The 16,927-nt window shown below is 37.8% G+C and overlaps 1 protein-coding gene across 1 annotated transcript in view; it reads left to right on the top strand.

Moving 5' to 3' along the window:
* Macrod2 (mono-ADP ribosylhydrolase 2) overlaps nt 1-16,927 on the top strand; it is a 1,707,616-nt gene that overhangs the window by 1,556,460 nt on the left and 134,229 nt on the right. Inside the window, exons 10-11 of the mRNA XM_090352924.1 lie at nt 5,764-5,805; nt 10,788-10,871. Of these exons, the coding sequence (XP_090209050.1) occupies nt 5,764-5,805; nt 10,788-10,871 (126 nt within the window). The remainder of the gene's footprint in view (nt 1-5,763; nt 5,806-10,787; nt 10,872-16,927) is intronic.

Genomic DNA, 16,927 nt, shown 5'->3' with positions numbered 1-16,927 from the left:
TTTCTATACTTCATTCTTATCTTGTGCTAACATACTTTACAGTCCTGTCTAAATATAATGAATACCAATGTAAGTGGATATTTGTACCGATTTCTCAGCCAAGATTCACATAACTTAAAATATCCATATTTATTCTTATTTACATTTTACAAGTAGCTCAACTGTGATGATTATTTTTAAAAGCATAGCTTATCATTAAAGTAAAAAATAATAAACCAAGAAAGGAAAACATAAGCTATATCCTTTCCTACAACTCAGAAACAAATTATATTTGTTATTTATCCTTTTTTCTGTAGAAACTGAAAGAGCAAGCAACCAGAAATTCTTACATATAACTTTTATGAAGATTTTTTGTTTATGTTAGACATCCTTCCATAACATATAACTTTTGTTAGTCTAATGTTTACCCAAAGTCACACCATGGAACTTTAAAATTGATTTCATAAATTACTCTATAATTGTTCTAAGTTGCAATACAGAAAACCATCTTTGTTGATATTGGCATCGTTACCCTTTAAAAAATACTTTCTTGGAAAGTGGAATTTATTTCCCCAAAATATATAGACAATCAACCAGGCACTGATGGCTACTCATGAGGCTGAGATCTTAGGACCACTGTTCAAAACGAGTCCTAGCAGAAGAGTCTCTAAGATTTTTATCTTCAGTCAACCACCAAAAAGCTAAAAGTGGAGCTCTCGCTCAAACAGTAGAATACCTAGCCTCAAGCAGAAAAAGCTGATTGAATAAAGTCTGGAGTTCAAACTTCAGTCCCAACACCAAAAAATTAATAAATATGCATATATATATACACACATAAAACCAAGATACTTTTGTCAAATAGCTTACTATTTGTGTATCACTGTGCTCGGAAAAACTATAACCATTTCCATTTACAGAAATGAAAACTTGAATATCATTCCTACCATTAAGCTACCTGAATTTCCATATCCATGAGCAACATCTGAGAATCTACTTTTTTTCAGCTCTTCTAAATTGATCTCATTTTCATTTTTCTTACTGCTTTTATACAAGGAATATGATTCTTAGTGATCATTAGTGAGCAACAATGTATATTCCCTTTATCATGTATATCCTTTTCAGTTCCTTGAAGTCTAAATGTCTTTTATGAAACTGCCTATCACATGTGATATGTATTTTTACTAGTTGACTGGTAAGATGTCATTGTTTATTAACATCCTTAATCCCTTGCAACATTTGTTGGAAATAGTTTTGAGGTTTATCATTTGCGTTTGTGACACTCTGTTTTATAACTAAAATAGTGAGGTAAAGTACAAACATAATAGAAAATTTTAAAAAGAATAAATGTCTCACAACAAATTTACTTCCTAAACACCAGAACCTTGAATATGCTAGGTTACACTGAAAGACAAAATAACATTGCCAATGGAATTAAGGTTGCAACTAGTTCATGCTTCATGACAGAAGTATTATCATAGATTTTATAGGACCAGTGTAATTATAGGTAAGGTAAAATTGGAAGAAGACAGAGGAGACTAAAGAGTATTCCAAAAATGCTGAATTTTGAAGATGGAGGAAGATAGTTATGAGCTAAGGAATGTGAAGGATCCCTTGAAAGTTGGAGAAACAATAAAAGAAGAATCTCCTTGGAGCTTCCAAAACAACAAGTAGAGCCTTGTTTAGAAGCTTATTTTAATCTAATTTTGAATCATTCCGAGTTTTTTTGGCCAATAGATAGATCTATAAGATAACAAGTTTATCTTTAATGTAGTTTTAAGCCACTAAATAGAAATTTGTTATAGCATTGATAGAAAACTGTATGCTTGTAGTTTTGAGTAAGCAAAAGAAACAAGAAGAAAACTATCAGATGTGAATTACATTATTTTCCCCCAAAGGTATATCCAGTGTATAGAAAAATTGCAGGGTAAACGAACTCAGAATTTTCCTTAATTATGAATACGCACGGAGACACGGTGCATTTGCACACATTTAATGTGCAGCTCACATTGATGTTTAGAATTCTACAAGACATGCTCTCTGTAAAGTGACATAAATGAGTTTACTGCCTTCTTAGGAAATGGGTGCTAACCATTTCCACTTGATGGGCCTCAAAAGCTGCAAACACATTTTGCCTTCAATGAAAATCCAGTGAAGTGTTGCTGTATCCAAGCAACCTGAATACAGGAACAAGCACCAGGCAGACACAGAAAGCAATCTGTCCCTTCAAAGGGGTGAGTGTGCAGTGAGTGTAGCAAATGCTGATAAACAGCAGAACAAATAAGGACCTGGGAACACGAGCTTTGACTAAGTAGAGTTTTATCTCATTAGGAAGTTCTGGCAAAACAGACACTACTAAATGCTATTTGGTGACGGGAGCCTAGTGTAGGCATCTTGACAGAAAACCTGGCAGGGTGCTTTTGAAAGCTCATTCCAGCATTCTGCGTAGACTGATTTCTGTTCTTTGGTTGGAAACATTGAAGCAAATGGAGGGGAAAGATATTTGTTTGGCAGAATAGTATATGAATGAAATAATTGCTAGTAAGGCACAGAAGCAACAGTGAAGATAAAAATAAACAAGATATTGAAAATCCTCTAACTTATGTTGATACGGGAACCTGACTTCTACTCTTAGCCATGCCTTTAAATAGTTTCTGGTTCATAGCTCATGCCTTTGATTCTAACTAGTCAGAAACCTGAGATCTGAGGATCTCAGCTGGATCCAGGTAGAAAAGTCAGGGACACACTGATCTCCAATTTACTACCAGAAAGCTAGAAGTATAGTTGTGTCTCCAGTGGAAAAGTGCTAGTCTTGAGCAAAAGAAGGTCAAGGACAGCACTCAGGCTCTGAGTTCAAGCCCTAGAATTCACACACACACACACACACACACACACACACACACACACACACACACACACACACACACCACACCCTTCTGTCTCCATCACTGGCTGTTCACACAACTATCCCTACCCTTCCATCGCTACTGACCTTGGTGAGGTTATTATACTCTTTCTTGGGCTGACCTTAGTTACTAAAGCAGTCAGCATGTACTTGATTACATGAGTTCATAAGACTGTTTGAAGCCTTTCCTTGAATGAACATCCTTTATCCTGAGATTTCTCTGTCATCCATTTTTCCTTCTACTGGTCTGTGTCTGGTCCATTCCTTTTTTTCTCCAACTGGGAGTTGCTCAGGCATTGTTAACTCAGTGCATACAAAATGAAATTCAAAGCCTGTCCCTTTACTTCCCAATATTATCTGACTTTGTCTCTCAGTCTCATAACTAAGTATTTGGCTTCTATCATGTGCACAGTTGGCCAAATCAGAAGTAGCAGAACAGTACCCAAAGCAAATGCCTTTGATTGTCTGACAGATTAAAAAAGCAAGGGCATCTGAGTGTTCCTCTTAAACATGCACACACATATACATGGAGGAGGAGCATTTATGATAAAGAATGGGTCAGTAAACGACAGAGGCTGACAAGTCCTACAATTTTCAGGTAAGGTAGAGATCTGGAAATGAGCTCATGGTTCAGGTCTAATCTAAGACTAATAAAAACAATAATACAGTTCCATTCTTAATATTTGCAAGCTTCAGACTCAGCAAGAACCAACGTTTAAATCTGAATTAAGTTAGAAACGAAATATGTGTGAGCATGAGAGCATCTAGACAGGATTCCCCTTTCTGTTTTATCCAGACTTCCTCCTGGGTATCTGATACTTTGTCACCATGGGAAAAGCAATCTATTTACTTGTCTTCCTGTTCTCATGTTAATCTCTTCCAGAAACAACCTTCACAGACACACACAGAAAAATGTTGGGCCATTTTGCAGCCCATTCACATTGATTACTAAAACTCAACATCACACATGGAATGGAAGGCCTTCTGCTGGATAAGTTCACTGGAAATGAAGCATTTCACATAGCTACTCTTGTTAGCCATAAAATTAGCTTTTATTTTCTGTTGAGAACTACTTGTCTGTTCAAATCCATGCATTTTCGCAGATGTCTTTCTTTTTGCTTGAGTACGATAATCTCTGTCTTGTTCTGAGGCCTACAAAAAAGGAAGTCTTGAAACAAGGATTCAAGTGGAACTAGTTTATTTGAGTTGAAAGTCTGGGACACGTGAGTAGAGGAGTATAGTGAGAAAGAGGAGATGATATGAAGACAATAGGCTAAGTATTAAACCAGTTATCTCGGGATATCTGAGGCCCAAAAGAGGTGGGGAGGCTTTTATGGATAATGAGGAGCCACTCCTGTTGTGTTTCAATGAATTTAAAAACAAGGGAGTTGGAATACTGGCTTGTAGATGCTGTCAGCCATTTCTGGAAGGCTGCTTGTTGGAGGCTATTAAAACCCTAGTATATGCTTCCGTTATGTCTAGCAATTAGAGGAAGCTCTTAGGAAAAGTAGCTAGAGGTTGGAAAGCAGGCTGATAATAAGTAAGAACTGGATTGCCAAAAGCACAATCCCCTCAGTCATTATCGTTTCATAATGTTCTTAATGATTAAAATTTTTTTTAGGTGAGAACTAGTAATCTTCTCATATTCAGGCACATTATACTTCTTCAAAAGAGAGAGATAGAGAGAATTCCATTGTAAGAACTGAAGGTGTGACTCAACTGATAGAGCAATTGCCTAGCAAGTGAAAAGCCCCAAGTTCAAACAAAAACAAAACAAAACAAAATCCACAATAATATGGATAGAGAGGAACAAATCGGGCCAGGACTTGACTGAATGGTATTTTTTGTGCATTTGGGCCACTGTAACAAAACACCATACACAAGGAGATTTATCCAAAAAAGTCTATTTCTCCCTGTCAGGAGGCTGGAAATTCCAAGTAAAAGCTGCAGTACTTATAGTCTGCCAAGAGTTCAGGTCTCTACAGTGATCTCTGTTCACCCCATTTCTTCACAAAGAACAAGGAAAAGGCCTTGCTCCTCAATTTTCTGAAGGACACTAATCTCAGAAGCCAGAAGGGGTCTACCTTTATGATCTAACCACCACCCAAAAGTACTCACCTCCTAATGACATTCCTTAAAGGGTCAAGGTTTCAACAACTGAAATTTAGGAATCTTATCATATCACAGTGCCAAATATAAAAAACATTCAAGGAAAGGATTGGCAACATCAGATTAAAACCTCAAATGTAACATCTATAGTGCATAGGAATTTCAGATTCTCTGATCCATTAGACCATCTACAAGTGATTATTCATGGAGATAAGAGGAATCAAATAAGAATGATATGACAAGGAGGGGCCTTGAAAGCTCATAGTTAAAGGTTTAGATTTATGGACCTAAAAGCAAAGCAATTCATTTCCTGGCGTGGTACAGAGATATGATATGTTCATGTGTCTGCCATATAATCAACTGATGATGTCCACATTTTTCCAATACTTGAGATGAGTGTACATACGTATAACACATGCAGAAAATACAACCTCTAAAGTCTGTAATTTACAACTTGAATAATGCAGTTACTGGTGTGACTATGCATATCTCATACAAGTAAAGTAAATTACTGCGCATGTAGCTTGTTATAAATACATAATTATTTTCAACAAAGGAAATGCAAACCTTTGGTGTTAACCTGTTCTCTGACATGGCCATTTTCCTTCTAGCTCAGAATAATACAGGAAAGCAGAAATATATGCTGTTTCTTCTTTTATATAATTATGTTATTCAGCTCAATTGAAAATTTTTGGTGTTCTCAGCTTGATTTGTGTATTTACTTACTTTGTTCTCAGCTTTTATAGAACTTTATCTTTTCCTGTTTTTAATAGATGGTAATGATGGAGAAGATGTTGACATGAAAGAAGATGCAGGTACTAAATTTAAGAGTTTATTACTTGGGGGTTATCAGGAATTATTTTTCATGTATTATGTACAGCAAAACTGTATATATTATATGTTCATATATGCTACATAAATATATACTATATACAAGATATTTTTGAAGAAAGACAAATTAAGGTTAACAAAATTAAACTACAAGATCAATGTAATAAATTAAAAAAGCAGTTCTAATGAGGCAAATAAATTTATTATATTCCAGCATAAAGTTAGACTGAACTTCCTAATTGCTAAGGTAAATATGGAAAATTATGCTATATATATGTTGTATAATAAATCATTCCCACAGTTGTTACTTAAAACAATCATTTATTATGCCCATATATTTTGTATGAAGAGCACAGACTGCACAAATGAAATAAATTGATCACCCTCTCCCATGAAGTCTGAAGCTTATCTGGGAATCTCAACAGCCAGGATTCTAATCATACAAAAACTTGTTCATTCACTTGCCCGCCTGGCTGGTGACTGATTCCAGCCATTAGCTGAAGCTTTACTTGGGACAATTTTATGAAACACGACCACCTGAATTCTTTCAGTGGCCTAAGACTCCTGGTGACCAGCTATCAGAATTCATGAATCTCAGAATCTGTATCCTTCTTAATAGCTAAGCTTAAAGTCCTGTAATATCACTTCCATGGAATAAGTCACTCAGATCCAAAGGAAAGAATAATCTCTTGATGAGGATGTTTCTGCAGAGCATGTAGTGGCAGCCATCTTTGGACAGAATCTTTTAACATACATGCGTTTTTTTTTTCCTACTGTCAGAGAGAAAAATATAGGCCAACTCCTAAAGAAAGTTCCAAAGTGATAAAGGAAATCTAATGGTTTAAAAGCATGTAGCCAGTGAATATGTTCTTAAAAATGAACTCATGATGTGGTAGAGCGCTTGCCTAGCATGCATAAAGACCTGGGTGTGATTCTTAGGTACCACATACATAGAAAAAAGCCAGAAGTGGTGCTGTGGCTCAAGTGGTAGAGTTCTGGCCTTGAGAAAGCCCCAGGACAAGTTTAAGGCCCAAAACTGGCCAAAAAAATTTATTAATCAATAGGCCTGTATTCAACTAGCTACACTATTTATTGGCTTTAAGCAAATATCTTTTTCTGTAAAGCTCACTTTCTATTTCTGAAGGTAATAATTCTCACCAATTCTTTTGCCTAGGATATTGAATGAAATACCTTACCTGGAATATTTCTCATCACTTTTCCCACAGTAAAGATTCAATAATTATTAAGCAATAATATTATTCCTCCCACCTTTCCTTTTCTCCTCTCCTCTCCTCTTCCTTCTCCTTTTCCTTCTCTTTCTCTCCCCTCCTCCTTCCCTCTCCTCCTTCTCTCCTCTCCCCTTCCCTCTCCCCCTCTCCCCTCCCCCTCCCCTCCTCTTCTCTTCCTTCTCCTTTTCCTTCTACTTCTCCATCTCCCCTGTCCTCTCCTCTCCTCCTCTCCTCCCCTCTTCTCCCTTCTCCTCTCCTTTCCTCCCTTCTCCTCCCTTCTCCTCCCCTCTTCTTTCATCTCCTCTCCTGTCTCTCTCATTCCAGTTGGTATTGGGAGGGAATACAGCTTCATTCAGATATCACACTGAAACATGCTGGTCTCCAGGATAACTCTAAACAAACCTATCAAGACCACTAGCTGCTGTTATATCTCTGTCATCATCGTCTCTTCTCTTGCAGATAGGAAAGTTAGAGAAATTTTCTGAAAGTGTAACTTTAAGGATGCACTAGTGCTGGATTACTTGAATGAATCAACCTGCAAAATGTTGTTAAAGGAGAGTGAACAATAACTTGAATGCCTAAGATAAATGAATGCCAGGAACTTTGACTCTCTGGATAATGTGAACTCTGATGTGAAGAGTTTACTGGTTTCTGGGGTGTGAACACCCTAAAATGTTCTTTTACAAGTGGGTGATGGTAAAATTAGTTGATATGTGCTGCCTCAAATGAGCCTTAAAACATCTCTAAGTCAGCAAAGCAGGCTTTAATTGAACATGTTTTGTGCCAATCTTTTCTATACAAACAACCCCCCCCCAGATCTCTGAGGCAAATTATCAAGTCTTACAAGGTATTCCTTCTTAAATAGTTGGTATATAATTTAAATGCAAGTTCATTTGACTCCAGGGCAAAGTTCTTAACTTCCTTGTTCTAGACCTGCATAGTAAACAGAGGCAGAAGGATCTCAGAGGAGAGTTAGAAAGAGCATCCTGAAAGTGAAGCTCTGTCCCAGGGGTGAGGAAAGGTAGTGCTTTTCATCTTCTTGAATCCTGGCCTGGTGAATATTTTCCTGTGTCTTTTTATGTACAGGGCCATGCATTGTTGAAATTGTCCCCAAACTAAGCCAGCAATGGCATAAAATCAACAACCATCAGTAGCCACTCAACACAGCAGTGTTGAAGGCACAGTTGTGTTCCTCAGTGCAAAAAGCCATGCTCATGGCAAAGCTCCAGGTTCTACCCTTTGGCAGAAAGAGAAGCTACATTATATAGGAATATATACATAGTAGTATATAATAAAAGTATATTAACATGTATGGGTTCTTTGATGGGAAGTAAGAATCACTCTCCCTTCATTAACCTAGTCCAAACAGGAGAGCTATTCCTGTCATGCCATATAGAGAAACCTAGATAGAGTGGCCATATGTATCAGTGACTTTTATTTGAATACTCCAGGACACCAGGCACATGGGTGTCATAAAATAATACAAAACTCCCATCAGAGAAGACTTCATAATTAATAGGCATGCATGCTCACAACTGTTCAAAACTGAAGTATTAGGGTTGAAAGGGTGTTAAAATCTCTATAAATGCAGCAAATATGTACATTTTAAAATCCCACCCATTCACCATGAATTTCCATTCAGGTAGAAAGCCAAGAACTAGATATGTAATTCATTAAAACTAAATGCTAGTTTAGTATTGAATTTTCAGCACTGGAAATTCTCCTGTTGGTGTCCCTATCACCGATAAATACATTTCAAGGGCACAAAAGGCTTAGAATCTTCTCCAAGTGAGATTGCAAATGTGGCTTTGCCCACTTTATGAATCTTTTTGAGCCTGGTATTTGTGCTCAGTGAGCTGGTCCAAGTACCTCATTTCTGTTTCTGTTGAACCCATTACAAGGGTCAGCATACATCTCACACCTGGTGACAGAAGTTGGAGGAGGTGGCTAATGTAGTCCTTGGCAAAAATTTCTCACCCTGGCCATGGTAATGACATTAGATGTGACTGCTTTGCAACCATAGGAAATGTAGTCCACAGCCCCAAGCCTTTCTAGTCTATAATGCCAAGGTTTAATAGAACATCTATCAAATGTGGTGGGGTTTTTTTCCTGCTCCTTTCCTAATAAAGGAGAAAAGAAAACTGAGTTGTCATAGCTCCATGGTGTAATTTTAGAATCTTGGCACAAGACAACAGCTGAATAGAGAGTATGAATTAGAAAGGGCCCCCATTACATTTTAGCCTTCAAGAAAGGTCCTGGATAGAGCAAGACTAAAATGGAATTTTAAATAAAATTCTCATGACACTCCTAGGCACCAAGGATACAAAGAAAGAATGAGTGCCCTTTCTCATGGAGCTTATAGTCAAAGAACTGGGGAAATAGGTAACAGATGATCAAGAAACACAATGGATATATTCCATAAGTGGTAGTGTACTTGTCTAGCAAATTTAAGGCCCTGAATTCAAATCCCAGGACCACTGTGGGGTGGGGGGAGAAAGATTAAGAAGAGAAGAATAAAAGGAGGTGAAAGAAAAAGACAAGGAGGAAGAGAACAAAAAAATAGCAAGCAAGAAAGATAATTTCAGGTACAAATAAAACATTTGAAAGGTATTTCCTAAGCCAGGTACTGGTGGATAATGTCTGTAATCCTAGCCACTTAGAAGTTCTGGCTAGTGTTCTATTTGAAATTCTTGAGGTAAGGACTTGAGTAAAAGGAAGATATTAGGTCAGAAAATGACTTAAGTCCCAGCCCTGAAGGCATAATGGGAAGGGTGGCTATAGTACTCAAGTAAATTAGAGATTCATGTGGAAGACAGCTGACAAGAATTAAAATCATACGTGGAGGTACCGGAACCACCCATAAAGACTACTAGGGGTCCAGCAAGTTAATTCCCTTAGCTGTCAGTGGTTGAATTTGTTAGGAAACCAAAGAACCAAGAAGTTTCTTAGCGCATTTCAGATAGTCCAGTTTGCCACAGAATGGTAAGGGGGTACTGAAGGATGAAGAATAGTTCTGAAGGTATCTATTCCCAAACCAAATTGAGATTCCATTTAAGCAGCAGAAGACATAACCCTTGAGCTCAATATAAATATCAGACTTTATATTTAAACTATGTTGTATCAGAATGGGATGAATTTGGAGAAACTTTCTACAAATAGTCTTCATTGTTTTGCTTGCTAAACTCATTAGATAGACTTGGAAGAATAATGAAAAAATGAAAACACAATAGTTAACTTATGAATCCAAGTAATTGCTTCTAATTTGAATTATTAAGGAAGGTTGTTTAATAAAAGGATAATTTCAAGCCCCACCCTGTCTTCTCAAAGAATAACATGTAAGCCCATCTTTGAGACTGAGTAAAATGAGATGCACAATGACAGATGTCAATCCATGAAATGTTCAATTAAACTCTACTGGAAAAAATAATCATAATAATAAGCAATTTTCTTATGGAAAATCTCTAAGCAAAAAAATTGTGTGTCCAATTTAATTTTTGTATGAATTACTAATTCATTACAAGTCCTGTTCTAGCTTAAACCTTAAGTATAAGTCTACGGAAATTGGAGAAACACAGGTCCCTTGCCAAAATTTAAATCTAGCATGGTGACATATGTATCTGTAATTGACAGTGAGTGGGTAGCTTTACTAAGAGGAAAACATATTTAAACTTTAACACACCTTTGAACTCCGTGGGTGAATATTTAAATTAAAATGTATGAAATTTTTCTACTTCCAGAGGAGTTAGAGCACAAAGGCCTCTCTCCACCCCCCAAGAAGAGCAAAGCAAAGAAACCAGAAAGTTCCAAAGACTCCAGTGAAGGTAAATCCCTTCTCTCTTCTCCTTTAGATTATGTTATGAGAGATAAAAATATCTATTTAATTTTTAAATTGTATGTATATGTTCATGTGAATATATTCCTAAGTGTTCAAAGCTCACAGGTTAATTCCATTATATTTTCTGAATGTGTTCTTTGCAAGGGAAGATAGAAAATTAGATTCTGAATTTTTTGGTTGTTTTTTGTTGTTAAAGAAGAAAACATGTTAAAACTCCATTTCCTCACTATGATTTATTAGCCACCTTTACAAAGAAAAAAAGTATAGATAAGGCTTATAAATTAAATGTCCAAGGCCAATAAAGCCACAGGCCCAGATCTATACCTGACTACCATTATCGTGTTGTCATAATTGTTCTCAAAAACACATTCTTAGGGCCGGGAGTTTGGCCTAGTGATAGAGTGCTTGCCTAGCATGCATGAAGATCCGGGTTCGATTCTTCAGTACCACATACATAGAAAAAAGCCAGAAGTGGAGCTGTATGTGGTACCGAGGAATTGAACTCGGGTATTCGTGCATGCTAGGCAAGCACTCTACCACTATGCCAAACTCCCAGCCCCACATTCTTAGTCTTTTCAGACTCATCCCTCAGTAATGGATGCTACAACTGTTATCCTGTCTTGTAAGGTCTCTTCCATCTTCTAGAAGCCCATGGTTTTTTGTTTGTTTGGTTGGTTTTGTTTTGGTTTTTTTTTTGCATTTTTATGCTGAATGGCTTCTAGATGGGCTCAGATTTACAACAAAAAATATGTGTTGTTGTTTCTCTTTTACTTCCCTGGCATAACATACAAGGTCATTCTGATTTTCTTCTAAAATACACATGGGTTATTTTTTTCATGCAAATCTCAACACTGAGCATACGAGTCAACATCTAAAATATACTTACATCTTCTCCTTTCTTCTATGAAATTCCATCTCTGGCTCAGTGCAATGAAGATACTGGTGGTACCTATGTCGCCAGTTTGGGCCTTGAGGCAAAAGATGTTTACATACAAGTAGATGTGCTTATTTATAGGAGGGGATGTCTGTGAAGGATTGGAAGGAGAGAAGCAAGAGAGAGTGAAAGGAGAGAATGAAGGAAGGTTTAGCCAGAAAAACTTTAATTATGCTGTGTAGTGTGGGGAAACCTACAGAGGGCTAGCACCAGCAGTGAGCATGAGACAACCTTGCTTTGGGCAGGAATGTCTGGGCTATATTCTCCTCCTCTAGTTCAGTCACTAGCCATAAGCACCTAGAGTGCTATCTTCCTGTGAGGGGATGCTGTACTGGATTACCTAAAGCATGACCATTTAGCTTACCTATTTCATGGCAGTTGTCTCTGGCTTGAGAAGAGACCTGATTCTAGACCTCCATGACCGCACAATCTCTGTGTAAGTCGAGGAAGCCTAGCAATGAATAATGGCAGTGATTTTACCTTCTCCTGGTCAGAATCAGATATACATAATTTCTTCATAAGCACATGTGGCTGTCCTTGGCTATGTGGGCAAAGTTGCCCTGGTACTCTTTATGAGAAAATCAGACCAGGATATGCCTCTGATTTACATGTTTGTTTGTTTTTTTCCATTTTGGCGATGCTGGGGGATGAACTGAGGGCTATGTATTTGCTAGACAGGCATGCAACCTCTTAAGCTATGCCTTTGATGTTTTAGTGGCTTTGTTATTTTTTTCTCAAAGAGGATCTCTGTTGTATGTTCTGGTCAGCCTGGAGAGTGATTGATTATTTGTGTTTTTCACATAGCTGAAATGAACATCCAGCTTCTGAAAGTCTCACAGCTCTATGCAGGCTGGCCTAAAAACACCACATTCCCTCTCTTCCCTTCCTAAGAAGTTAGGATAACAGGCACAAGTCAATGGCAGATGGCTCGCCCAGACTTTTTCTATAGGCAGATGAGAGGAAAAGTGGAGTGAACTCATTAGATGTAGGAAGAAATGGAGGAGGGTACAGCCTGTTATAAAATTTGTTTAAGTGCTGGGTGCCAATGGCTCACACCTGTAATCCTAGCTGCTCAGGAGGCTAAGATCTGAGGATCATGGTTCAAAGCCAGGCACAAAAGTCTATGAGACTCTTACCCCAATTAACCACCAGAAAACCAGAAGTGGCCCTGTGGCTCATGTGGTAGAACACCAGCCTTGAGATGAAGAGCTCTGGGACAGGGTCCCAGCCCAGAGTTCAAGCCACATAAATGACCAAAAAAGTGTTTAAGTCTGGCATTTCATTAGTGTTGACTATTACATGCATTACTATCATAACAGAGTTACCACTGTCCTAATTCATTGACATGTTAGAAAGATTAGAGAAACTTAGAGAATGACACTTAGAATCAGGAAGAAGGCCAGAGCTTGGTCAATAGCTGATGGTTAAATCAGTGAGTAGGTCTGTCTTGCCATACTCAGGTCATTTCAGATCTATGAAAGCCACATTGAGAAATAAATTGGCACCAAGAGAACAATTCTTTATACCCCTAAAGAGACTGAATGATTCCTATCCAATGAATGACCCTTTTTAAGCTTGCTTTCTAGGGCCTGAGTCTATTACTCCTACTGAACATTAGGAAGCAAGTAAACCCTAACCTCTCTCTCTCTCTCTCTCTCTCTCTCTCTCTCTCTCTCTCTCTCTCTCTCTCTCTCTCTCTCTCTCTCTCTCTCTCTCTCTCTCTCTCCTCTCTCCCTCTCTCTCTATATATATTTTCTTTTCTTTCTCCCTCTCCCTCTCTCCCTCTTTCCCTCCCTCCCCCATCGTACTCTTTCTCTCACTCAGTTCTGTGTCTTAAGGTACGAATTCTCCCAAGTTGCTCCTTGCAACAAGCCAACGCTTCTTTTACTTCCAAAATCAATTGCTTTGTTTAGGAACATCTTCCTCTAGTTTTTCAATGAATCAGTCACTCCGCTTTACAAATAGGTGATCTGAGAACCAGCTCTGAGTCACAAGTCTGAGATGAAAATGTGATAACTAGAGACTTGTTCCCAGGAACATCCTGACAATGGCATCATGGTGACATCTCCGGACAGTAGGGTACATGATAATGTACCTTGTCTGTAGATCTTACTCTCATTTTAGAACTATCAGCTTTCCCTAGCTTGGTGGTCTCTCCAAGGCTTTTTTCTTAAGAGAAGCTTCTGATGCTCTTTATTTATAGCTTCCCTCAGCTTATCACTTTGTCACTTAGCCCCATCTCTCCTCTCTCCTGCTTCCCACCTCACATGACTTCTGATTCTTATTTTCCTGTGTTTTTTGTTCTACTCATATTCCATTAGTTTTTCCATGTCTTGTGTTTCTGATGCCTTGTGATTATTTTTTTAATGTCTATCATTCCATTTGATAACTTTCTATTCTACTCTACTTAAACTCAACATTTAGTTCTTCAACTTAACTTCTAATGTCTGTCATTATAACATTCCCTTTAGACAAGAGTTACTTAGCTCCTTTCCAAATATCTGGCCATTCTTTTGTTTAGATAATATAACTTCAAAAATAATCTGTAGGGCCGGGTGTTTGGCCTAGTGGTAGAGTGCTTGACTAGCTTGCACAAAGACCCAGGTTCAATTCCTTGGTACCACATAGATAGAAAAAAAGCCGGAAGTGGTGCTGAGGCTCAAGTGGTAGAGCTCTAGCCTTGAGAAAGTTCAAGGACAGTGCTCCGGCCTTGAGCTCAAGCCAGGACTGGCAAAAAAAAATAATAATCTGTAGGTGAAATTTCAACATTTCTAGGGAAGTGGGAAAGTCAGATTTTGTACAGTTTCTAAATTTCCTTCATTTACTTATAATTGTATATATATATATATATAACTGATTGATATGCATTTATAAACAAAACCACCTTTTTTAATCTTTAAAATTCAAAGTAGACTTTATGGCATTAAGTTTTCAATCAACTTTATGACAATTTTCTCTCTACATATATGTCCATATCCTCAGTGAGTTTGGATTATGGATGGGAATTCTCCACTGTACTTTTACAGGAGGCACCAGCACTTCAGCTCTCACTCTACAAGGGCCTTTGCAAAAGAGCATTATCCGACCAGCATGCAGGGTATACTCTTGCAATGCTAAATCACAACACTGTAAATATTAATGATTCTCCTTACTTAGATGTAATTATATGTGGACACATTTTGGAAAATACAAAGCACCATACAAAGTGTGAAGGCTATAATGTTAGTATTAGAATTATTATTAATTATTAACTGGAATATTTTTTCTGAATTCATGAGTCATTTGTGGAATATAGCCCATATTTCCTCAGAGGCAGAATTTTCCCTCTGACCTATTATTCTTCTCTGCATATTAAAGTATCGTGTGACATGCTGTCTTGTGAGTGGCTGGACAGAAGGGACATTCTATCTTTCAGAATGCCAGGCAGCAGTTCATGCATTATATTCATAAGCATGATCTTTAATTTAATTTTTTTGACAAGTGCAGTGAAGGGTAAAATCAGGCAGTCATAATTTTGACTTTGCCATCACTCAAAAGAGCTTAGTGATTGACCAGTTTTTTTTTAAGAACAAGAGCAAGAACGAGGAAAAGAGGCTTTCTCATGAAGAAAAGCCTTATTTATTCTGTAGATCTCAAAATACCAAGAGTTTAAGTGAAATGGAAATGTTTATGGTGAAAAAAGAATTTAATAAATGCCTATATATACCACCATCTTTCTTTATTGTTAATATATATTCTTCTTGATTTGGGGTGTTTCTGAACTCTCCTATGTCACAGATTATCAGAAGAACTCACTATTTCATCTCATTTATAGTTGGTATCCCTTGCATGAACCTGTAATCATGACCACATAATCTCGTAGCAGAATCAATGCTGAAATTAGATTCAATTTGCAGAATGTGCTATGGCATTTCCCATAAAGAGAATAGGTGATCTCACCTGGGCAGAGTCACCACAGGTCCTCTTTGACCAAGGACAGTTCTAGCTGTGGCTACTGGCACTGTCATTTATTGAGTTCATGTGCCTAAACTGGTGTAGGTGTCTTAGTTGTGATAATGTCCATGAATACATTACCTATAAATCATTTCATAAAAATGTGAACTCTCAATGCTTGCTTCTCCTGACACTCGTTTATCTTGCATGTTAAATTTGAAGGAGAAGTCTTTCTAGGTGACAACACATAGAGATTAAACAAAAGCCTAGATAGTAACAATCCAGGACATGCACTGACCACCAGAGACAGTGAGTCAAACCATGTATATTGAGTCTGCGTCAGAGAAAAAGCTTCCTGTCACCATAAAGGAATTCATTTCATATAACAATACTTGAGATCCCCTTTCATATGAACAAGGTAGTAAAACACCTTCATACAATCTCCTGTCTTGCTAGGTTTTTCCTCTCCCATTTTCTTCAGGTTCCCTCTGTGGTCTTTTCTGACCTCCCAGCCCAGCCCCTTCTCCACAAACTGCATTAATTCCTGCATTCAATCCAAAACAGAGTTTTTCCCAGGCTATCTTCTCCTTATCTTCAAGTCAAGATGCCAGAGAAACTAGTCTATCTCTAATACACAATTGGTCACCTCAGGCCTCCCTCAGTTTCCACTGATTCTTAGAGGGCATCCAATTAAGTTAGAGCATGAAGAGAAATGTGGGTATCTAGTTATTAGCTAGCAGATCAGAGATTACACAGGCATTGATCATCCAGCCCCAGCTGGCTCCTGAAAGCTACTTCTGTAAGATTCTGGGAACAAAGAGCTCTCTTCTGAGGATAGGTCTTGCTCTTACTGCTTTTGGTCTTATGCCCCTAGGTGAGTATTTCTCAAAATATAGACAGGCTTCTCTAAAGCCCTTTCCAAAATGCCTTTCCTAAAGAGTCTGTAATGTAGTAATAACTCTCTGGTGTGGTAGATGATTGTAGAGTAGAGATGTGCCACAGCATCCTAACTCCAAGCATTTAAGTATAGCCCCCTATCACCTAGACACAGTCTCTCTCGGCATTCAGTCTGCACACTTTTATTAAACACAGTAATAGTTACCCCTTATCTGTGGTATTGCTTATTGAGTTTTCATTCACCCAGGTCAACCATATTCAATGTCTGAATCCCTTGT

This window comes from Megascapheus bottae, chromosome 18, assembly GCF_031878675.1.
Source record: "Megascapheus bottae isolate mThoBot1 chromosome 18, mThoBot2.hap1, whole genome shotgun sequence".
Lineage (NCBI taxonomy): Eukaryota > Metazoa > Chordata > Mammalia > Rodentia > Geomyidae > Megascapheus > Megascapheus bottae.
Note: the sequence above shows the minus strand (reverse complement) of the source record. Positions and strands in the feature narration are given on the sequence as shown.